This window comes from Salmo salar, chromosome 03 (genome assembly GCF_965601325.2).
Source record: "Salmo salar chromosome 03, fSalSal1, whole genome shotgun sequence".
In the NCBI taxonomy this organism is placed as follows: domain Eukaryota; kingdom Metazoa; phylum Chordata; class Actinopteri; order Salmoniformes; family Salmonidae; genus Salmo; species Salmo salar.
In genome coordinates this window covers 33,092,001-33,117,368 of record NC_138293.1, presented here as the reverse complement: position 1 = coordinate 33,117,368, position 25,368 = coordinate 33,092,001, and the positions used below count along the sequence as shown (strand labels likewise).

General features: G+C 43.5%; 1 protein-coding gene across 1 annotated transcript in view; it reads left to right on the top strand.

The window, feature by feature from the left end:
• klhl14 (kelch-like family member 14) overlaps nt 1-25,368 on the top strand; it is a 57,129-nt gene that overhangs the window by 29,489 nt on the left and 2,272 nt on the right. Inside the window, exons 4-8 of the mRNA XM_014191101.3 lie at nt 13,660-13,749; nt 13,911-13,989; nt 20,992-21,182; nt 21,514-21,672; nt 25,124-25,281. Coding sequence (XP_014046576.1) covers nt 13,660-13,749; nt 13,911-13,989; nt 20,992-21,182; nt 21,514-21,672; nt 25,124-25,281 — 677 coding nt within the window. The remainder of the gene's footprint in view (nt 1-13,659; nt 13,750-13,910; nt 13,990-20,991; nt 21,183-21,513; nt 21,673-25,123; nt 25,282-25,368) is intronic.

The following is a 25,368-nucleotide window of genomic DNA, read 5'->3' as shown; positions in this document are numbered from 1 at the left end:
CTGTTGGTGACCTGGTTTCCAACAACAACAAAGTGCTCTTCTCAAATATGGATGGATCTACTGGCCCCTGTCAAATCCTGCGTCTTCACCCTAGTATTCACCAGAACTACATACTATGAAGGCTGCCGGCCGCTGTGTAAGAAAACAGGGCTCACAGTACATGCTGAGGCATATAAGGAACATGTCTCAAACTACAAAGATGCTCTCCACAAGGCCAAGTCTACCCATAGAAACGACTCTCGTCAAAGTGGTCAATGATCAACTTCTAGCGGCTGATTTAGGCAATCTCAACCTCCTCATCCCTCTGGACCTACTGTATCAGCTGCCTTTGACACTGTTTGCCATTCCATCCTCCTTGAAAGAATGGAGAAGACTGGGAATCACTCGATCATTCCTGGCTTGTTTAAGGTCCTACCTGCCCGACAGGAAGCAGTTTGTGACCCTGGGGTACTTCAAATCCGCCCACGCTCCTGTCCACCAGGGGGTCCCCCAAGGCTCAGTCTTAGGGCCTCTCCTTTTCATTATCTACATCATACCCCTCGGCCAAATCATCCGTCAACACAGTCTCCAAGTCCACTGCTATGCTGATGACACAGAAATCTATGTTCACTCCAAACTCACCTCTGACCTCCCCATCATCACTCATCAATTGCCTAAAATAAAATCATGGATGAGGTCAAACTTTCTGAAGCTCAATGGCAATAAGACAGGCCATATTGGTGGCCCCCAAATCTCTCTTAAAGAAGGTGGAGGAGTTTGACCTCAACATCAACGCCTGCCCTATCTGGGGGTCATCCTCGATTCAACACTCTACGATGCCCATATTAAAACCTTCACTAAATCTACCTTCTTCCATCTCAAGAACAATGCCAGACTTCGCCCCTCCCTGACAGACTCAGCTGCTGAAACGCTTATACATCCCTTCATTACCTCTCGCCTGGACTATTGCAATGCTCCTCTGTATGGACTCCCTGCCAGCTCCCTCAACAAACTTCAGTATATCCAAAACTCAGCTGCGAGACTCCTCACCCGCACCAAACCCTGGGAGCACATCACACCCACACTCCACCAATGGTTTCCAATCAAATTCCAGATCAACTTTAAAATCCTTCTCCTCACCGACAAATCCCTGCAAGGCTTGGCTCCCTCTTATCTGTCCAACATGCTACACCCCCAACCGCAGCATTCGATCCTCTGACTCTGGCCTACTGGTCACCCCACTCACCAAACTACGCTCCATGGGGCTCGTGCCTTCATCTTTGCTGTGGGTATTACTGACGGTGGCTACCGATAAAGGTTTGATACTATACTGTCATTTGTGCATGGCTACAGAAGCCTATAAATTGGGTCTCCAAATTTCATCCAAAGTCATAAACTTCACTGTGGGAAAGGTGATATGTTGATATGCTTCAGTTTGCTGCCATATGACAGGTTTCACATTTGTCTCCGGCGATCATAAGGTAAAATAGATCTAAAACAATTGTCATTTATATTTACAATCCCCTCATCCAAAACGGCTTACTCATTTACCTAGCTCGTATCAATTTGTAAACCACAACGCGTGGAGGATGGTGTTATTTCTATCAGAAAAAAAAGAAAGTAGATGTTGTTCCACTTGGAACCGACAGGTTGCTCGACCTTATTCATTGTTTCATCGCGCGTAAATGCGGTTGAATTATGTGGGAATTGAGTCAAGATCAGAATACCTCCGCCGCACCTTCATTTCTTTGATCTCCACACCAAACGAATAGCGGGTGATTAGCATGCTATTCTCATGTTTAAGTTCAAGGTCAGAATACGCGTACAGAGAAAAGTGCATAAAAATCTAATTATGTTCCATTTATGCACACTTAGCTCGGGTCGGAATCAGGTCCTTTGCTTTTAGTATTGCCATGTTTATATTTGCTCTGTAAGTGTCCTTGTATATCTTGAAAGGCGCAAATAAAATGTATTATTGTTATTATTACTAGGTTCCTGACTTCTAGGGAGTTTTTCCTAGCCATTGTGCTTCTGCTTTTGCCTTCGCATTGCTTGTTCATTTGGGGGTTTAGGCTGGGTATCTGTAAAGCGCTTTGTGACAACTGCTGATGTAAAAAGGGCTTTAAAAAATACATTTCATTGATTGTTGTTTTATATTTGACAACACTCGGCAGCTCACAGGGCCAAAAAACTCCCCCCAACCTCCCTGCCTGTACACTGTCTATATGTTAAGGTTGTCCTCCAATCCCTCTCATGTTCTCCTTCCTATCTTCCCCTGCTAAAGTGACCCCTGTTGAGATGGAGAGAAATGGTCTTAGGTGACAGTCATAATGAACAGGATCATGTTCACTCAATAAATCTAGGGGCCCGTGCCGTGCTTTTGAGCGTAAATCAGTGAAATGGTAAGGCCACCTGTCTGTCTCCATCCGTCATTTCCACTGTCACCTCCCGCTAGTCTGATGGATCGCAGTTGCTGTAAAATTAGACAGCCTTGAATCTAATTTATTTTCTTCACTCCTCAGCTGCAATCTCCAATAGCTGTGGCTAGCTGACATGCGAAAGTCTTGCATTCATTGAGGGGAGTCTAGCTCAGACAGATAGGGACTGACTAACACAGCTTTATCTTCTCTGTGTGTGTAATGTGTGTGTGTGTGTGTGTGTGTGTGTGTGTGTGTGTGTGTGTGGCTGACATGCGGAGGTCTTCCATTGAGCCTCAGACAGATAGGGGAACTAACACAGCTTTATCTTGAATGAGGAAAGGGGATTATAGTCCCTGACTCCAGTGCATCACAATGGAAGGAGCGTGTAGGTGTCAGATTTCCTTAAATGCCTTAATATTTAACATTCAGTTGATGTTTAAAGATTTGAACGAGTGGTTCTTTTAGTTAAATCAAATGTTATTGATCGCATACACCGTTTAGCAGGTGTTATGGCGGGTGCAGCGAAATGCTTATGTTCCTATCAATCAATGCAGTAAATGTCAACAAGCACACAATAATCCAACATTTTAAAATAATCCAACATTTTGTACAGCAGTAGATATATAAATTGTATGTAAACATTATTAAAGTGGACTATGTACATAGGGCAGAAGTCCATAAGGTGCAGGGTACAGTGCCCGGTGCTATCTGGCTAGTGATAGTGACTGAGGGGCAGAGTAGGGTACTTGGCAGAGGGCAGGGTATTGAGCAGAGGCCATCTAGTGGTGGCTGTTTATCAGTCTGATGGCCTGGGAATAGAAGCTGTTTATCAGTCTCTCGGCCCAGCTTTGATGCACTTGTACTGTCTCTGCCTTCTTCATTTCATGGTAGAGGGGTGAACAGGCTGTGGCTCGGATGGCTGAGGTTCTTGATGATCTTCTTGGGTTTCCTGTGACACCTGGTGCTGTAGATGTCCAGTAGGGCAGGCAGTGTGCCCCCGATGGTGCGTTGGGCTGCCCGCACCACCCTCTGGAGAGTCCTGCGGTTGCGAGGTTAAATGCGGTGATTCGCGCTTTATGTTTTGTGTGAACGCTGCCATTTATCCATGGTTTCTGGTTTGGGTAATGTCATAATTCAACTCTCCCACAGCCCATGCAGGAAATTCATAAATGTAATCTCCCTCGGGAAAAAAGCACCTACACATTATTTTTTCCTTAGTACTATTTGGTTTGCAACAGCTGGGGGTTGTATAAACCTACCTTCATGCCTCTACGACCTGTGCAACAATGTATCATTTTACAAACGCGATTTCTCCCATGCCAGTAGGCTAGCTAGCCCAATAATGAACTTGAAACTTATAATTCACCATGGAAACCGTAAACAATTACAATTCCATTCATTCATTAACCAGTGCAGTGCGGTCTATGTAGGCTTATTGGATATTTATTCAATCATTATTTATTGAAGATCTTGTCTCTCATCATCATTGAATCTCTGCTAGCTAGCTACATGCCAATGATTTGTTTAGCATAGCAACGTCAAATGAATAGAATGATTCGAATTAACGACTGGGTCAAAACATGAGAAATTAACGACCAGCCAGCTTAGGTAGCAACTTCAGAATGCAAAAGTTATCCGATGCGGGATTTTAGGCAAGGGAAATAATGCCTGTGAGTGGTCATCGTGTGAGAGCTCACTCAAGAGTTATTGGCAGCTCCTAACAAGGAGAACAGAAAGTGCTGGAGTGCCATTTTAGCTACCAATGATGTGAGTAGGACGTCTGATTCTCTGCCAAAGAAGAGACAAGCACTGGCTGTCACAGTGCCAGGACCATAGACAGTTCTTCCACTCATGAGCCATCAACGGAAACGTTAACATCACCAACTAGCTTGGTTAGCTCGGGCCTCGCCAACGTGGCACTATCAAACGATGCCACCTTTCCAACAAGTCAGTTCGTCAAATGTCTGCCCTGAGATAGCGGACTGAAGATGGACTAAAGATGGCGTTGCAGAATGCGCCATGAGAAATTGCAAATATTCAATATCTTTAAAACTGACTAAATAGTAGCACACTACACTGATCTAGAAGTTAAGGCAAAAACATGTCGGAGAGGAACCAGGGAAAATATTGAAAACCAAATGGACAGACACCGATGATTTATACTTTTCATCACCTAGTACGGTAAGAGTGGAAACCGACCTGCTAAAATCACTAAATGATTAATTGAGTGTACTTGAACTTGTCAGTAAAGAAATAAAGGACAAAGCTGCGACAATGGAGAAACAAACAAGCTGAATGGTACAGTCAATGCTATAAAAACGGACGTTAAAGAACTTAAAAAGGAGACCATGTTTCTGAGAGAAGCCTAACTTGGAATACAAACTAGATCCATGCGAGAAAATCTTGTATTTATTGTAACTCCCTCCAGTAACCACGAGCACAACCGTTCCTTGATTTTTACTGGCGGCTTTATTCTGTAGTTTAGTCAGAATTATCACCTTCCCTGAGAACTATAAAGTAAATGAAAATACAGTTTAAGCACACTCTTATACCTTCTTGTCTTATAAGTGACTTATTAGCTTGGTATAACTCTGAAGTGCTTACATACATAAACAGTTTAGCCGGAGCTATAACAGTATCAGATTGAACACACGAATAAAGGAAAAAATACCTCATTGGCTGCTTATTACAGAAGGGAGGAAATCAAACTTCACACTTATTATTCCTGGCATGAATTCACGCTTCATCCTAACATACACATATCAACCTTTACGAACTACACCCGGTAACATGAAAACTTAGCTAACATCGCGCGGGAAAGCCTTCACCCCCAAAGATGTGTTGCTACGATAATGATCCCCGTTACAACAGTTATTAGCCACGTAGAACACGTAAACAATTCAAACAAAAAACAACGACATAGACTTACAGATTAACTGTCAGTTACACTTATTGGTATTAAAGAAAATGAGGGTGAAGATCGTGAAAGTGTGGTGAGATAATTATTTCTTAAAGCGCAACAGATCCCAGGCGACACTGTCGACAAAAACTCGAATGTGTACAGTACCCTGTTTCGGACAGAGAGGACAGCGATACGAGCGCCCAATCGTGGCCAAAGGTGCATTCTTTAAAGATGAAATAATGGTTAAAAGCCTGGGCAAAAGACTCGCTGGAACAAAAATAGGCATGAATTAAAAGTTCCTGAAGAAAATTGCAGAACGGCACAAAGTTCTGTACCCAGTCTTGTGAATAGACTTAAATGGGAAAGCTGGAAATTAGGTTAGAATCATCATCGTAGGGATAAAAACACAGCAAACCGAGGACATAGAAGGCACAGTATGTGGGTATGTGCAGGTGTATTGTGATGGAAAGTGGGGTGTGTGTTTTTGTGTTTGTAAAAGTGTGGAGTTAAGTAAATGAAAAAAAGAAAATGGTTGCAAATACCAGAGCCCATGTGTGTATGTCTGCGAGCAGGAGTTGTGACAGAGAGAGCTTTCAATTTTGTGCAGATATGGAATATACTTTTCAAATTAATTCTCTCTATATACACTGCTCAAAAAAATAAAGGGAACACTTAAACAACACAATGTAACTCCAAGTCAATCACACTTCTGTGAAATCAAACTGTCCACTTAGGAAGCAACACTGATTGACAACTACATTTGCAAATGGAATAGACAACAGGTGCAAATTATAGGCAATTAGCAAGACACCACCAATAAAGGAGTGGTTCTGCAGGTAGGGACCACAGACCACTTCTCAGTTCCTATGCTTCCTGGCTGATGTTTTGGTCACTTTTTACATTTACATTTACATTTAAGTCATTTAGCAGACGCTCTTATCCAGAGCGACTTACAAATTGGTGCATTCACCTTATGATATCCAGTGGAACAACCACTTTACAATAGTGCATCTAAATCTTTTAAGGGGGGGGGGGGGGGTTAGAAGGATTACTTTATCCTATCCTAGGTATTCCTTAAAGAGGTGGGGTTTCAGGTGTCTCCGGAAGGTGGTGATTGACTCCGCTGTCCTGGCGTCGTGAGGGAGCTTGTTCCACCATTGGGGTGCCAGAGCAGCGAACAGTTTTGACTGGGCTGAGCGGGAACTGTGCTTCCTCAGAGGTAGGGGGGCCAGCAGGCCAGAGGTGGATGAACGCAGTGCCCTTGTTTGGGTGTAGGGCCTGATCAGAGCCTGAAGGTATGGAGGTGCCGTTCCCTTCACAGCTCCGTAGGCAATCACCATGGTCTTGTAGCGGATGCGAGCTTCAACTGGAAGCCAGTGGAGAGAGCGGAGGAGCGGGGTGACGTGAGAGAACTTGGGAAGGTTGAACACCAGACGGGCTGCGGCGTTCTGGATGAGTTGTAGGGGTTTAATGGCACAGGCAGGGAGCCCAGCCAACAGCGAGTTGCAGTAATCCAGACGGGAGATGACAAGTGCCTGGATTAGGACCTGCGCCGCTTCCTGTGTGAGGCAGGGTCGTACTCTGCGAATGTTGTAGAGCGTGAACCTACAGGATCGGGTCACCGCCTTGATGTTAGTGGAGAACGACAGGGTGTTGTCCAGGATCATGCCAAGGTTCTTAGCACTCTGGGAGGAGGACACAAGGGAGTTGTCAACCGTGATGGCGAGATCATGGAACGGGCAGTCCTTCCCCGGGAGGAAGAGCAGCTCCGTCTTGCCGAGGTTCAGCTTGAGGTGGTGATCCGTCATCCACACTGATATGTCTGACAGACATGCAGAGATGCGATTCGCCGCCTGGTTATCAGAAGGGGGAAAGGAGAAGATTAATTGTGTGTCATCTGCATAGCAATGATAGGAGAGACCATGTGAGGATATGACAGAGCCAAGTGACTTGGTGTATAGCGAGAATAGGAGAGGGCCTAGAACAGAGCCCTGGGGGACACCAGTGGTGAGAGCGCATGGTGCGGAGACAGATTCTCGCCACGCCACCTGGTAGGAGCGACCTGTCAGGTAGGACGCAATCCAAGCGTGGGCCGCGCCGGAGATGCCCAACTCGGAGAGGGTGGAGAGGAGGATCTGATGGTTCACAGTATCAAAGGCAGCAGATAGGTCTAGAAGGATGAGAGCAGAGGAGAGAGAGTTAGCTTTAGCAGTGCGGAGAGCCTCCGTGACACAGAGAAGAGCAGTCTCAGTTGAATGCCCAGTCTTGAAACCTGACTGATTAGGATCAAGAAGGTCATTCTGAGAGAGATAGCAGGAGAGCTGGCCAAGGACGGCACTTTTGAATGCTGGCGGTGCTTTCACTCTAGTGGTAGCATGAGACGGAGTCTACAACCCACACAAGTGGCTCAGGTAGTGCAGCTCATCCAGGATGGCACATCAATGCGAGCTGTGGCAAGAAGGTTTGCTGTGTCTGTCAGCGTAGTGTCCAGAGCATGGAGGCGCTACCAGGAGACAGGCCAGTACATCAGGAGACGTGGAGGAGGCCGTAGGAGGGCAACAACCCAGCAGCAGGACCGCTACCTCCGCCTTTGTGCAAGGAGGAGCAGGAGAAGCACTGCCAGAGCCCTGCAAAATGACCTCCAGCTGGCCACAAATGTGCATGTGTCTGCTCAAACAGTCAGAAACAGACTCCATGAGGGTGGTATGAGGGCCCGACGTCCACAGGTGGGGGTTGTGCTTACAGCCCAACACCATGCAGGACATTTGGCATTTGCCAGACAACACCAAGATTGGCAAATTTGCCACTGGCGCCCTGTGCTCTTCAGAGATGAAAGCAGGTTCACACTGAGCACGTGACAGACGTGACAGAGTCTGGAGCCGCCGTGGAGAACGTTCTGCTGCCTGCAACATCCTCCAGCATGACCGGTTTGGCGGTGGGTCAGTCATGGTGTGGGGTGGCATTTCTTTGGGGGGCCGCAGAGCCCTCCATGTGCTCGCCAGAGGTAGCCTGACTGCCATTAGGTACCGAGATGAGATCCTCAGACCCCTTGTGAGACCATATGCTGGTGCGGTTGGCCCTGGGTTCCTCCTAATGCAAGACAATGCTAGACCTCATGTGGCTGGAGTGTGTCAGCAGTTCCTGCAAGAGGAAGGCATTGATGCTATGGACTGGCCCGCCCGTTCCCCAGACCTGAATCCAATTGAGCACATCTGAGACATCATGTCTCGCTCCATCCACCAACGCCACGTTGCACCACAGACTGTCCAGGAGTTGGCGGATGCTTTAGTCCAGGTCTGGGAGGAGATCCCTCAGGAGACCATCCGCCACCTCATCAGGAGCATGCCCAGGCGTTGTAGGGAGGTCATACATGCACGTGGAGGCCACACACACTACTGAGCCTCATTTTGACTTGTTTTAAGGACATTACATCAAAGTTGGATCAGCCTGTAGTGTGGTTTTCCACTTTAATTTTGAGTGTGACTCCAAATCCAGACCTCCATGGGTTGATAAATTGGATTTCCATTGATTATTTTTGTGTGATTTTGTTGTCAGCACATTCAACTATGTAAAGAAAAAAGTATTTAATAAGATTATTTCTTTCATTCAGATCTAGGATGTGTTGTTTAAGTGTTCCCTTTATTTTTTTGAGCAGTATATTAATCATTCATTGAACTGCATCCATCTATTCTGCCAACAATGCCTTACTGTACATCATGGAATTTTGAGTCAAATAGAACCTATTTTTAAAACCTCTTATAAAGTTGGTTTAGAAGCATGAACTAGGAATTTGATATTTTTGACTGATATTATGATTGTCTGTTTCGTGTCTACAAAGTAGTTAAAATGCTGCCAGTTCCACTTTAAAGGTCCAAAGCAGATGTTTTTATCTCAAATCATTTCTGGGTAACATTTAAGTACCTTACTGTGATAGTTAAATTAAAATGGTCAAAAATAAACTTCTTAGCAAAGAGCAATTTCTCAAGAAAGAATTTTGCTAGGACTGTCTGAGGGTGGCTTGAGTGGGGAGGGGATAACTGAAAACTAGCTGTTATTGGCGGAGAGGTTTGGAACTGTCTTTCTAATTGGTCTAATTTACCACCTTGTGATGTCACCAGGCAGGCCAAAACTACTTCCCACCAAAACAGGCTGAAAATTCAAACAGCACTTACAATAAAAGAGCATCATAATTTTCATAATTTCACAGTATTATTCCAACCTCATAATGTGGATATACAGTACCAGTCAAAAGTTTGGACACACCAAAAAAATATTTTATATTTGAAATTCTTCAAAGTAGCCACCCTTGGCTTGATGACAACTTTGCACACTCTTGGCATTCTCTCAACCAGCTTCATGAGGTAGTCACCTGGAATTAATTTCCATTAACAGGTGTGCCATGTTAAAAGTTCATTTGTAGAATTTCTTTCTTAATGCGTTTGAGCCAATCAGTTGTGTTGTGACAAGGTAGGTTTGGTATACAGAAGATAGCCCTATTTGGTAAAAGACCAAGTCCATATTATTGCAAGAACAGCTCAAATAAGAAGAGAAATGACAGTCCATCATTACTTTAAAGACATGACAGGTCAGTCAATCTGGAAAATTTCAAGAACTTTGAATGTTTCTTCAAGTGCAGGCACAAAAACCATCAAGCGCCATGATGAAACTGGCTCTCATGAGGACCACCACAGGAAAGGAAGACCCAGAGTTACCTCTGCTGCAGAGGATAAGTTCATTAGAGTTACCAGCCTCGGAAATTGGCAATTAACTGCACCTCAGATTGCAGCCCAAATAAATGCTTCACAGAGTTCAAGTAACAGACACATCTCAACATCAACTGTTCAGAGGAGACTGCGTGAATCAGGCCTTCATGGTCGAATTGCTGGAAAGCAACCACTACTAAAGGACACCAATAAGAAGAAGAGACTTGCTTGGGCCAAAAAATACAAGCAATGGACATTAGACCAGTGGAAATCTGTCCTTTGGTCTGATAGGTCCAAATTTGAGATTTTTGGTTCTAACCACCATGTCTTTGTGAGACGCAGAGTATGTAAACGGATGATCTCCGCATGTGTGGTTCCCACCGTGAAGCATGGAGGAGGAGGTGTGATTGTGTGGGGGTGCTTTTGCTGGTTACACTGTCAGGGATTTATTTAGAAATCAAGGCACACTTAAGCAGCATGGCTACCACTGCATTCTGCAGCGATACGCCATACCATCTGGTTTGCACTTAGTGGGACTATCATTTGTTTTTCAACAGAACAATGATCCAAAACACACCTCCAGGCTGTGTAAGGGCTATTTGACCAAGAAGGAGAGTGATGGAGCACTGCATCAGATGACCTGGCCTCCACAATCACCCAACCTCAACCCAATTGAGATGGTTTGGGATGAGTTTGTTTAACAATTTGTTGGTTGCTACATGATTCCATAAGTGTTATTTCAGAGTTTTGATGTCGTCTTCACTATTATTCTACAATGTAAAAAATTGTAAAAAAAATAAATAAACACCTTTAAGTCCCCAAGCAGCACTGTGGCAGGGCATGTGGAGCAGGAAGATGTTAATACCTTAGATAATTCAGAGACTAAGACAGGAGAGGATTTGGCAGGCCTTTATATCAGAATGAGGAGAAGTGGTTTTGGGCCAGACAGTTTGAGCACAAGGCATTCAGTAAGGTCAGATTCTGTACCTGCGTTAAAGACATTTGTAGGTCTGATCGGTGGAGAACAGCAATACCCCCTGCAGGGCCTGTCGAGCGATGTTTCCCTGTGTAGGCGTAGCCAGGAGGGGCAGAAATGTTGAGAGACAGAAATTCTTTAGGTTTAGTACAAAGGTTTCATTCAGACATAAATTGCATTTTCTGTGATGACATTGATTAATAGGTTTTTGTTATTGAGGGATTATGTGTTAAATAGAGCAAACTTGTGTTTGACAGAGGAGGCTGGTTCAATGTGGAATAGTCAGATTTTGTAGCTTAAAACTCATTGTGCTAAGCTCAAACAGCAGCCTACAGCAGTAAAAATCAGGAATCCCCAAAGAAACGCTAAAAGGATCTGCAGAGTGTCTATATTTCTATGACTTACGACAGGGTGGCAGGTAGCCTAGTGGCTAGAGCACTGGGCAGTAACTGAGAAGCTGCTGGATCGAATCCCTGAGCTGACAAGATAAATATCTGTTGTTCTAATCCTGAGCAAGGCAGTTAACCCACTGTTCCCTGGGTGCTGAAGACATGGATGTTGGTTAAGGCAGCCCCCTGCACCTCTTTGACTCAGAGGGGTTGGGTTAAATGCAGAACACACATTTCAGTTGTACAGCTGACTTTAGTTAATTGTAATATGAGTGAAATCGTTTTCCTTCCCAAAAATTGTAATTAAGTATTTTAAAAAGCAGCTTTTCTGTGTTGGAATGGTGTGGGCATTAAAAATATTCACACGAATAGACCGCTGATTGGCCAGCTCATTGTCCACTGGAGGAAGACATCATCCTGTATAAGGAAATAGCAAGCATTTTTTAAATGGTCTGTTGTGATACAAGTTTGAGGTGGGTTTTTTAAGGTATTTTTTTCAAATTTATGCTTTGGCCTCAAATACAAGTATAGGATTAGTCAACAACTTTATTTGGGTTTAAGTTCAAATAATATTATCTTTTAAAAACAAGATTTTCACTGGACAGTTACTTTAATAGTCCATGCAAAAGGTGATAAAAATTCAAATGAGAAACAGTCCGAGAGAAGCTAGCAAGAATCTAGGAAGACACCTACAGAGAAGAAACCTAGAGATGAAGAAACCTAGAGAGGAACAAGGGGTTGGACAGTCCTCTTCTGGCTGTACCAGACAGAGATTTAAGAGTACATGTGGCGTTTCAAGACGTTCATATATGACCAGCAGAGACCAGCACCACTTCAACGCTTCAAGATTCTATGTCAGTTGACTTTTCATAAAGAACCCCAACCCACCAATGTCTGAATATGAGTATTGAGTATTTATGAGTATTATGAGTATTTCAAGGCCTACCTTCAAACTCAGTGCCTCTTTGCTTGACATCATGGGAAAATCAAAAGAAATCAGCCAAGACATCAGAAATAAATTGTAGACCTCCACAAGTCTGGTTCATCCTTGGGAGCAATTTTCAAACGCCTGAAGGTACCACGTTCATCTGTACAAACAATAGTATGCAAGTATAAACACCATGGGACCACGCAGCTGTCATACCACTCAGGAAGGAGACACGTTCTGTCTCCTGGAGATTAACGTACTTTGGTACGAAAAGTGCAAATCAATCCCAAAACAACAGCAAAGGACCTTGTGAAGATGCTGGAGGAAACAGGTACAAAAGTATCTATGTCTAGAGTAAAACAAGTCCTATATCGACATAACCTGAAATGCAGCTCAGCAAGGAAGAAGCCACTGCTCCAGAACCGCCATAAAAAAAGCCAGACTACGGTTTGCAACTGCACATTGGGACAAAGATTGTACTTTTTGGAGAAATGTCCTCTGGTCTGATGAAACAAAAATAGAACTGTTTGGCCATAATGTCCATCATTATGTTTGGAGGAAAAAGGGGAAGCTTGCAAGCCGAAGAACACCATCCCAACCGTGAAGCACAGCATCACGTTGTGGGGGTGCTTTGCTGCAGGAGGGACTCGTGCGCTTCACAAAATAGATGGCATCATAAGGAGGGAAAATTATGTGGTAATATTGAAGCAACATCTCAAGACATCAGTCAGGAAGTTAAAGTTTGGTCGCAAATGGGTCTTCTAAATGGACAATGACTCCAAGCATACTTCCAAAGTTGTGGCAAAATGGCTTAAGGACAACAAAGTCAAGGTATTGGAGTGGCCATCACAAAGCCCTGACTTCAATCCTATAGAAAATGTGTGGCAGAACTGAAAAAGCATGTGTGAGCAAGGAGGCCTACAAACCTGACTCAGTTACATCAGCTCTGTCAGGAGGAATGGGCCAAAATTCACCCAACTTATTGTGGGAAGCTTGAGGAAGGCTACCCTAAACGTTTGACCCAAGTTAAACAATTTAAAGGCAATGCTACTAAATACTAATTGAGTGTATGTAAACTTCTGACCCACTGGGAATGTGATGAAAGAAATAAAAGCTGAAATAAATCACCCTCTACTATTTGTCTGACATTTCACATTCTTAAAATAAAGTGGTGATCCTAACTGACCTAAGACAGGGAATTTCTACTTGGATTAAATGTCAGGAATTGTGAAAAACTGAGTTTAAATGTATTTGGCTAAGGTATATGTAAACTTCCGACTTCAACTGTATGTCCTACACCATTCTGTGTCCTTTCATAACCCGTTTCTGACATCCTCCACTATGTTGTGTTGTGTCTTCCAGTAATGCCTTACAACAGTGCCCATCACTGTGTGGTGGAGGTGGAAAACTTCATACTACTGCTGGGTGGAGAGGACCAGTGGAACCCCAATGGTAACATCACTACTAATACCAGTAGTAATAGAAAATAATTATATAAATGTTTAGTATTTATATTCACAATTCGCACTTTATTTCCAATCAACGTTGTTTGATTAGATAAGTGTGGCCATATTAACCATTTATGGATCTTGATTATGACATGTATTTTGCAGGAAAGCACAGCACCAATCATGTCAGCCGTTATGATCCACGATTCAACAGTTGGATACAACTTCCTCCTATGCAGGAAAGGTAAGTCAATGCCAACAAGATTGACAAAGTAATGCAATACAATAGATGTGTGAATTATTGCACTGATTATTAACACTGAATGATTATGGTGTCTGAATGTGACATTACACTTTTAAGGAGAAGAAATCTTAACTTTTCTGGAGTATAGAAAGACTTCATCCTGGGATGTTTTGAAACATTACATGGTGTGTTGTAACACCACTTTAATCAAGTGTTGTGCAACACCTTGCCAGGGACTGGGAGCATTACTGCGAAAGGTTGAATACACGATTTTGGTGTTTCGAGTTCTGTTTAGTGCAGAATTAGATCACTTGTTCTGGAGTATTTTCATATTTAAAATTGATTTACATGTATCGGATTATTTGCACGTTTAACGCATTTTGGCAGGCATTGATGAGCACAGTGCTCAATCCACCAGCAGAAGTTTTACAGCAAGCATTGCAGGATACTGTATTTGCCTCTACCATTAGAAGTTGGATTTGTGGGAATGGGTCGTCTCATCATTGACCGTTCATCATGATCCATTATACCTCATGGCAAGCTGCTTAATACTAATATAGAAGTACACTTTTATTTTTTTAAACATGCATACATTGCATACATTACCCACAATCCTCTAAAAACCTAGCCATGTGGCATGATATTATAAAGGAGCATTTTTATGGTGAAAATGGTCTTCCCCAAACTTGGAACTCACGTGCTGAGTATGTATGCCAGTTAGGCTCTCTACACCCGTTGTAATGTGCTTCATTTTAATAAGTTATTTGGCCACTTTAGTTGTGATACAAACCTTATCAAAACATATAGGCCTATGGGTTATGCTACATGAGGTGTGCGACGAGGATTTGAAAAAGTCGCTAAAAAAGCATGCGCTGTTTGCCATAAACTGTGCATCATTCACAAGTGATAATATATCATTCATAAGTGATAGGCTAATATTGTCACCCATCAGACAACTCTTGATTTAATCTTGGCTTTACATGTACTAAACAATATATGTGTGAAATTAGTTTTGATTTAGAATGGACCATTATCATGCACCTGTCTCGAAACAGGAGCAGCGGAAAAAAATACATGTCATCTATGCACTTAAATAGCGAATGTAGGACGTTTTTCCAGTGGTTCATTTTCATGCCAGCCAGGTAGGCTATACTCCTGTTATAAAGAGAAGCAATGTGCTTAATATTAGGAAAGTTGATAAATAAATATAGCAGGCCTAGCCTATAGAAAGCTGATGGAATACTCCACTTTTTAGTAGAGGCCATCACTCTGTTTTCTTGCACGATTGCATAGCCAAAATGGCGGCGGAAGAAATGGCAGCAGTTTTACTGGCGCCCAACCAATTGTGCTATTATTTTTTCGCGTTATTTGTAACTTATTTTGTACATAATGTTTCTGCAACCGTATCTTTTGGCAAAAAGGAGCTTCTGGATATCAGGACAGCGATCACTCTTCTCGGATTAGACAAAGCTTTTTTCTTCAACAAGCAAGACGCACAAGACATTCTCCAAACACCCGACAGGGCCAACATCCCCGTTATTTGCAAGAGGAAGCGATGCAAGTACAGAGGACAAAGAGCCGAATGCCTGGTCAGGACCCGGAAAAGGCGATTGGGAAAGCTGCCGTTACCGTCAATACTACTCGCCAACGTGCAATCATTGGACAATAAACTAGACGAGGTACGATCACGAATATCCTACCAACGGGACATCAGAAACTGTAATATCCTAAGTTTTACGGAATTGTGGCTGAATGACGACATGGATATTCAGCTAGCGGGATATTCAGCTAGCGGGATATATGCTGCACTGGCAAGATAGAACAGCACACTCCAGTAAGACGAGGGGGGGGGGTGGTCTGTGCATATTTGTAAACAGCAGCTGGTGCACGAAATCTAAGGAAGTCTCTAGATTTTGCTCGCCTGAAGTAGAGTATATTGTGATAAATTGGAGGCCATACTACTTGCCTAGAGAGTTTTTAGCTATACTTTTCGTGGCTGTTTATTTACCACCACAGACAGATGCTGGCACTAAGACCACAATCAGTCAGCTGTATAAGGAAATAAGCAAACAGGAAACCACTCACCCAGAGGTGGCACTCCTAGTGGCCAGAGACTTTAATGCAGGGAAACTTAAATCAGTTCTACCAAATTTCCATCAACATGGTAAATGTGCAACCAGAAGGAAGAAAATTCTAGATCACCTGTACTCCACACACAGAGATGCATACAAAGTTCTCCCTCGTCCTCCATTTGGTAAATCCGACCACAACTCTATCCTCCTGATTCCTGCTTACAAGCAAAAATTCAAGCAGGAAGCACCAGTGACTCGGTCTATAAAAAAAGTGGTCAGATGAAGCAGATGCTAAACTACAGGACGGTTTTGCTATCACAGACTGGAACATGTTCCGGGATTCTTCCGATGGCATTGGCTTTATCAATAAGGGCATCGAGGACGTCGTCCCCACAGTGACTGTACGTACATACCCCAACCAGAAGCCATGGACTACAGGCAACATTCGTACTGAGCTAAAGGGTAGAGCTGCCGCTTTCAAGGTGCGGGACTCTAACCCGGAAGCTTACAAGAAACCCTGCTATGCCCTGCGACGAACCATCAAACAGGCAAAGCGTCAATACAGGGCTAAGATTGAATCCTACTACACCGGCTCCGACACTCATCTTATGTGGCAGGGCTTGCAAACTATTACAGACTACAAAGGGAAGCACAGCCACAAGCTGCCCAGTGACACGAGCCTACCAGACGAGCTAAATCACTTCTATGCTCACTTCGAAGCAAGCAACACTTAATCATGCATGAGAGCATCAGCTGTTCCGGAAGACTGTGTGATCACGCTCTCCGTAGCCGACGTGAGCAAGACCTTTAAACAGGTCAACATACACAAGGCTGCGGGCCAGACGCATTACCAGGACGTGTGCTCCGGGCATGTGCTGACCAACTGGCAGGTGTCTTAACTGATATTTTCAACATGTCCCTGATTGAGTCTGTATTACCAACATGTTTCAAGCAGACCACCATACTCCCTGTGCCCAAGAACACAAAGGCAACCTGCCTAAATGACTACAGACCCGTAGCACTCACGTCCATAGCTATGAAGTGCTTTGAAAGGTTGGTAATGGCTCACATCAACACCATTATCCCAGAAACCCTAGACCCACTCCAATTTGCATACCGCCCAAACAGATCCACAGATGATGCAATCTCTATTGCACTCCACACTACTCTTTCCCACCTGGACAAAAGGAACACTTATTTGAGAATGCTATTCATTGACTACAGCTCAGTGTTCAACACCATAGTACCCTCAAAGCTCATCACTAAGCTAAGGATCCTGGGACTAAACACCTCCCTCTGCAACTGGATCCTGGACTTCCTGACGGGCCGCCCCCAGGTGGTGAGGGTAGGTAGCAACACATCTGCCACGCAGATCCTCAACACTGGAGCTCCCTAGGGGTGCGTGCTCAATCTAATTTACATTTACATTTACGTCATTTAGCAGACGCTCTTATCCAGAGCGACTTACAAATTGGTGCATTCACCTTATGATATCCAGTGGAACAACCACTTTACAATAGTACATCTATATTTTTTTTTGGGGGGGGGGGGGGGGTAGGTGGGGGGGGGGGGGGGTTAGAAGGATTACTTAATCTCCTCCTGTACTCCCTGTTCACCCACGACTGTATGGCCAGGCACGACTCCAACACCATCATTAAGTTTGCAGACGACACAACAGTGGTAGGCCTGATCACCGACAACGACGAGACAGTCTATAGGGAGGACGTCAGAGACCTGGCCGGGTGGTGCCAGAATAACAACCTATCCCTTAACGTAACCAAGACTAAGGAGATGATTGTGGACTACAGGAAAAGGAGGACCGAGCACGCCCCCATTCTCATCGACGGGGCTGTAGTGGAGCAGGTTGAGAGCTTCAAGTTTCTTGGTATCCACATCAACAACAAACTAGAATGGTCCAAACACACCAAGACAGTCGTGAAGAGGGCACGACAAAGCCTATTCCCCCTCAGGAAACAAAAAATATTTGGCATGGGTCCTGAGATCCTCAAAAGGTTCAACAGCTGCAACATTGAGAGCATCTTGACTGGTTGCATCACTGCCTGGTTGCATCAGTTGCTCAGCCTCTGACCGCAAGGTACTACAGAGGGTAGTGCGTACAGCCCAGTACATCACTGGGGCTAAGCTGCCTGCCATCCAGGACCTCTACACCAGGCGGTGTCAGAGGAAGGCCCTAAAAATTGTCAAAGACCCCAGCCACCCCAGTCATAGACTGTTCTCTCTGCTACCGCATGGCAAGCGGTACCGGAGTGCCAAGTCTAGGACAAAAAGGCTTCTCAACAGTTTTTACCCCCAAGCCATAAGACTCCTGAACAGGTGGCTACCCGGACTATTTGCATTGTGTGCCCCCCCCCAACCCCTCTTTTTACGCTGCTGCTACTCTCTGTTTATCATATATGCATAGTCACTTTAACTATACATTCATGTACATACTACCTCTGTTGGGCCGACCAACCAGTGCTCCCGCACATTGGCTAACCGGGCTATCTGCATTGTGTCCCACCCACCACCCGCCAACCCCTCTTTTACTATACTGCTACTCTCTGTTCATCATATATGCATAGTCACTTTAACCATATCTACATGCACATACTACCTCAATCAGCCTTACTAACCGGTGTCTGTATATAACCTCGCTACTGTATATAGCCTGTCGATTTACTGTTGTTTTATTTCTTTACCTACCGATTGTTCACCAAATACCTTTTTTGCACTATTGGTTAGAGCCTGTAAGTAAGCATTTCACTGTAAGGTCTACACCTGTTGTATTTGGCACACGTGACAAACTTTGATTTGATTTTGATTTGATATAGAAAAGTTGATCAACATAAGCTTATAGGCTCTAACAAAGTTTTTGCTCAGATTTTCCATTACATTTGCATTGATGTCACTGATTAGAGGGACAATAGTGGGGAGGTAGCAAGTTTGGTAGGCTACTAATGACCATCAGCAGCATCAGAACTAGTAACAGTAATTACCATGACTAAATGGTCACGTGGAATTTGACTGCCGTCGCGACTCGTGACTGCCGTTGTGGTGTTAATACGGTCACCGTAACAGCCGTACACAAACACACACTCACACACACACATCAGTGTTAATGTCGTCAACAATAACTATGATGAAAAATACTTTTCAACAAACTATTTTTCCTGACGAAAACGAATGACAATGATGAGATGCCCTGAAAAAAGAGAACTATTACCAATGACTTTTCATTTTAGTTTACGAAAAGGTAACGAGATGAGAATTCCATGTGAGACTAATGGTCATTCCATTTGACATTAAACACCTTTTCATCTGTTTTGTCCAATCATAAGCATGCATCTCTGTGCAAAGTATATAACGCAATCCTCTCATTTGCTGCTAAAGTCTTTCTGTTGTGTGGGCTGATTGCATTGATCTGGCTCCCCCACACTCACAGCTCCCGGTCACTTCAATCACTTGTCTCTGTCTCTGTTTTTAACTGATGCACAGCCAGGACACTTGTAACAAACTAACCTAAATTAGAAACAATAATGTCTTTGTTCATCTTTGCTTTTTCTAATCAGAAGCTCTGTTTTGCCATGTGTGCTGTTATTCATCTGTGTTGGCAATAACGAGTTTTGATGAATATTAGGACTGCAGTAATACTTCTGGCATTGTTGCAAAGCTCATATTCTCCACTTTTCAAGGACATCACTGTTATTTAACCCCTTCGATGGTTATGATGCTGAAAAAAATCGGAACCTAAATTGTTTAACCTTTAGGCTTTATATCCTATAGTCTATGGTAAATTATGGCTGGCATTGGTTACCTCTATTTGGACAAGGCCATCTGAGTGTGCACATGGTGCAAGTAAGAGCTAAATATTAATTATTTAATGGAAAGAAATGCCCCGCCTAAAATATCTGACTAAACCAGACTAAAATTTTCCAGCGTTTTCGGCGACTGATAATAATTAAAATAAACGAAGGATGAAAAGACTAAAATGTGACTAAGAGTAATATATATATATATTTGTTGTTACTTTTTTCCCCTTTTTCTCCACAATGTCGTGATATCCAATTGGTAGTTACAGTCATCCCATTGCTGCAATTCCCATACGGATTCAGGAGAGGCGAAGGTCGAGAGCCATGCGTCCTCCGAAACACGACCCCGCCAAGCCGCACCGCTTCTTGACACATTGCTCGCTAAACCCGGAAGCCAGCCTCACCAATGTGTCGGAGGAAACACTTTACAGCTGGCGTCCAAAGTCAGCGTACATGCGTCCGGCCCACCACTAGGAGTCGCTAGAGCGCGATGGGACAAGGACTTCCCGGGTCGGCTAAACCCTCCCCTAACCCGGACGTCACTGGGCCAATTATGCGCCGCTTCATGGGTCTCCCAGTCATGGAAGGCTGCAGATCGAACCCGGGTCTGTAGTGACGCCTCTAGCACTGCGTTGCGGTGCCTTAAACCGAATATATTTTAAGACCAAAACTCAATCTAAAATAGCTGCCAAAATTAACACTGACACACACACCACTGGCATAGCACACAGCCCCACAGCCCCCGGGGTTCCCAAGAGCTATATATATTTGTTTTTAATTACAGGAAATGTGCTTTAAAACTGCAAAATGTTCTCTCACCCTTATGACAAAATGTGTAGAATAGCAGGAAATTTGCTCTATAACAGCAACATTTTCTCTCAGCCTCATGGCAAAATGTGTAAAATAGCATGAGATTAGCTATAAAACTGCACATTTTTCTCTCTGCCCCATGGCAACAACAAACAAGATGTGACCCTTGCTCGAACCTTGTGGGTGGGCCCCGCAAAACTGTGCATACCACTGACACACACACACACACACACACACACACACACACACACACACACACACACTGTCCTGCTTGTTTTAATTATGTTGTCTGGTTGACACCTCCTGCTCAGGAGAGCCAGTTTCTTCGCCTGCTGCCTGGATAAGCACCTGTATGTGATTGGCGGGAGGAACGAGTCAGGCTACCTCTCCAGTGTGGAGTCCTACAAGCTAGAGACTAACGAGTGGAACTACGTGTCCTCCCTGCCCCAGCCTCTGGCAGCACACGCCGGAGCAGTGCACAATGGGAAAATATACATCTCAGGTCAGACCTCACTCATTTTATATAACCTTTATTTTACAAGGTTGTCCCATTGTCAAAATTCCTATTTTTCAAGGGAGACCCACTGATCATCTTATTCATGGGAAATTATTTCATGTTGGAAATTAAAAGCTGAAAAATTATTCACTTAGACACAGTAAAAATGAAAGTACAAAATCTACTGATCTGTAGTATTGTGATGAGTGCAGGACTGCTAAATATCACCTATCAATGCATACAGTCTTTCCAAAAGCAGAGTGATGTGTCTATGGATCCTGATCCTGCCATTCACAGCTAATAGGTCTTTATGTGTGTATCTGCCATACCACTATAGGAGGAGTCCACAATGGAGAGTACGTATCCTGGCTGTATTGCTATGACCCCATCATGGATGTGTGGGCCAGGAAACAGGATATGAACACAAAGAGAGCTATTCATGCCCTGGCTGGGATGAACGACCGCCTCTACGCTATCGGGGGCAACCATCTGAAAGGTAAGGACCGGCATGTCTCAGCTACTGTACTGCACTGTGCAGAATAGACTATGTGGAATACAAGATGGATTTTTTGAATAGTTGTTCTTAGGGTTGTTGCGGTGAGCATATTACCACATCGGCAGTCATGAGTCATGACTGTATTAAAATTTTACGTGACCGTTGAGTCACGGTAATCTCCTCTTATGCACTCTGGACCTGCGTTATTAGTACTCAACTCGCTAACGATCATCAGGTCGCTGATGGCCTGGTACTCAGCACTCTATTGTCCCTCTAACCACTCTGACATCAATGCAAATAAAATCGATGTTAAATAATATATAGCCTACCACATATGCACGCAAGAAAAGCATTTACATGTTTTATTTATTTAAGATAACTTTGGTACATAATTGGTTTAGCCTATACTCCAAAATTAAACAAATTCTAGTAATCGCCTTTGAATGTGGACTGTATTATAATGCATACTGGATGGACTTGTTACCTTATGTTACGCTCCAAACTTTCTATCCATGAGTCTGGGAGAGAATGTGTAGGCCTAGGCGATGTTCATTGATTGTGCAGAGCGGCTTACAGAGTTAGCCTAAAATTATAGTGAATTTCTATTTTAATAATTAATAGGCTGACACATTACCTTTAGCTGCAGAATATCTCACCAATGTGAGTTTCCATCTCCTTCCCTCTCTTCTTCATTCTTTTCTTAAATGCGCATAGAGAGGGGCGGTCAGAACTATATACACTGACATTTGTTTGGTAAAAACAGCAGGAGTCCATTCCATTCCAACTTTGATGTTGAAGTATAGACACCTGAGTTGCCTAACCCGTTCACAGGATTAGTTAACATTTGAGGTTCCTCGGGTCTCCACCGAGTTAGCTATATCTGGTTTTAATTTTAATGTGCCGTATTGCTGGTATAAATTCTAAATAGTTTTCATGTTCTGGTGCCGTTCGGGCAGTTCAGAGTATTGATTGGGGACTTGTGGAGGAATGTAACTGTTTTTCTGGGTGATGTGTGATGTTTAATTTGTGCTTCCCATGACTGTGTTTTTGTATTTTGAAGGAAAATTCCACCCAAAAACTAGTCCCAAAATGTTTTGCCTGTCAGCGATCAACTTTTCAAGATATGTAACTTTCAAAAAACATTCATCATACCTGTTTGATGCATTTTACATCATATGATACTTTGTTTTGCATCATATGTATCATTTCTGTATTTTGAAAGTTTCATGTCTTGAAAACTTCATTGCTGACAAGCAAAGCATTTTGGGACTATGTCAACAATGGACCAATGAAAGAAATACCAAGAGATCGTTTTTAGGTGGAATTTTCCTTATGTACAGTGAGGGGGAAAAAAGTATTTCATCCCCTGCTGATTTTGTACATTTGCCCACTGACAAAGAAATGATCAGTCTATAATTTTAATGGTAGGTTTATTTGAACAGTGAGAGACAGAATAACAACAAAAAAATCCAGAAAAACGCATGTCAAAAATGTTATAAAATTTTTTGCATTTTAATGAGGGAAATAAGTATTTGACCCCTCTGCAAAACATGACTTAGTACTTAGTGACAAACCCTTGTTGGCAATCACAGAGGTCAGACGTTTCTTGTAGTTGGCCACCAGGTTTGCACACATCTCAGGAGGGATTTTGTCCCACTCCTCTTTGCAGATCTTATCCAAGACATTAAGGTTTCGAGGCTGACGTTTGGCAACTCGAACCTTCAGCTCCCTCCACAGATTTTCTATGGGATTAAGGTCTGGAGACTGGCTAGGCCACTCCAGGACCTTAATGTGCTTCTTCTTGAGCCACTCCTTTGTTGCCTTGGCCGTGTGTTTTGGGTCATTGTCATGCTGGAATACCCATCCACGACCCATTTTCAATGCCCTGGCTGAGGGAAGGAGGTTCTCACCCAAGATTTGACGGTACATGGCCCGTCCATCGTCCCTTTGATGCGGTGAAGTTGTCCTGTCCCCTTAGCAGAAAAACATCCCTAAAGCATAATGTTTTCACCTCCATGTTTGACGGTTGGGATGGTGTTCTTGGGGTCATAGGCAGCATTCCTCCTCCTCCAAACACGGTGAGTTGATGCCAAAGAGCTTCATTTTGGTCTCATCTGACCACAACACTTTCACCCAGTTGTCCTCTGAATCATTCAGATGTTCATTGGCAAACTTCAGACGGGCATGTATATGTGCTTTCTTGAGCAGGGGGACCTTGCGGGTGCTGCAGGATTTCAGTCCTTCACGGCGTAATGTGTTACCAATTGATTTCTTGGTGACTATGGTCCCAGCTGCCTTGACATCATTGATAAGATCCTCCCGTGTAGTTCTGAGCTGATTCCTCACCGTTCTCATGATCATTGCAACTCCACGAGGTGAGATCTTGCATGGAGCCCCAGGCCGAGGGAGATTGACAGTTCTTTTGTGTTTCTTCCATTTGCGAATAATCGCACCAACTGTTGTCACCTTCTCACCAAGCTGCTTGGCGATGGTCTTGTAGCCCATTCCAGCCTTGTGTAGGTCTACAATCTTGTCCCTGACATCCTTGGAGAGCTCTTTGGTCTTGGCCATGGTGGAGAGTTTGGAATCTGATTGATTGATTGCTTCTGTGGACAGGTGTCTTTTACACAGGTAACAAACTGAGATTAGGAGCACTCCCTTTAAGAGTGTGCTCCTAATCTCAGCTCGTTACCTGTGTAAAAGACGCCCGGGAGCCAGAAATCTTTCTGATTGAGAGGGGGTCAAATACTTATTCCCCTCATTAAAATGCAAATCAATTTATAACATTTTTGCGTTTTTTATTTTTGCGTTTTTTATTTTTTTTATTCTGTCTCTCACTGTTCAAATAAACCTACCATTAAAATTATAGACTGATCATTTCTTTGTCAGTGGGCAAACGTACAAAATCAGCAGGGGATCAAATACTTTTTTCCCTCACTGTATATATTACAGTACCAGTCAAAAGTTTGGACACCTACTCATTCAAGGGTTTTTCTTTATTTTTACTATTTTCTACATTGTAGAAAAATAGTGAAGTCATCAAAACTATGAAATGACACATATGGAATCATGTAGTACGATAAAAGTGTGAAACAAATCAAAATATATTTTATATTTGAGATTCTTCAAAGTAGTCACCCTTTGCCTGTGTGATTAATAAGTGCCTTCTCAGAGAAGGCCCGTTAGACATTTCTGTGCTGAGGTTGCAACTTGTATTAAACCAAATAGATTTACATTTACATTTACATTTTAGTCATTTAGCAGACGCTCTTATCCAGAGGGACTTACAGTAGTGAATGCATACATTTCATAAAAAAAAATTCTCCGTACTGGTCCCCCGTGGGACCAAATAGATTTTGATTGACTTTATATGCGAATGCTCTTCTTTTTTATTCACCTGTAAAATCCCATTTACAATTGCATGTATCATTAACTGTTATTTTGTGCTCAGGGTTCTCTCACCTGGATGTGATGCTGGTGGAGTGTTATGACCCCAAAGCGGACCAGTGGAACATCCTCCAGACGCCCATCCTGGAGGGCCGCAGTGGCCCCGGCTGTTGCATACTGGACGACAGCATCTTCCTAGTGGGCGGATACAGCTGGAGCATGGTAAAGACGCATCTCACTATCAACTTGATATCATTCATTCACGGCAAACCTAGGTAGGTCGTTTCACAAAAAGAGTGCCTTTTGCGT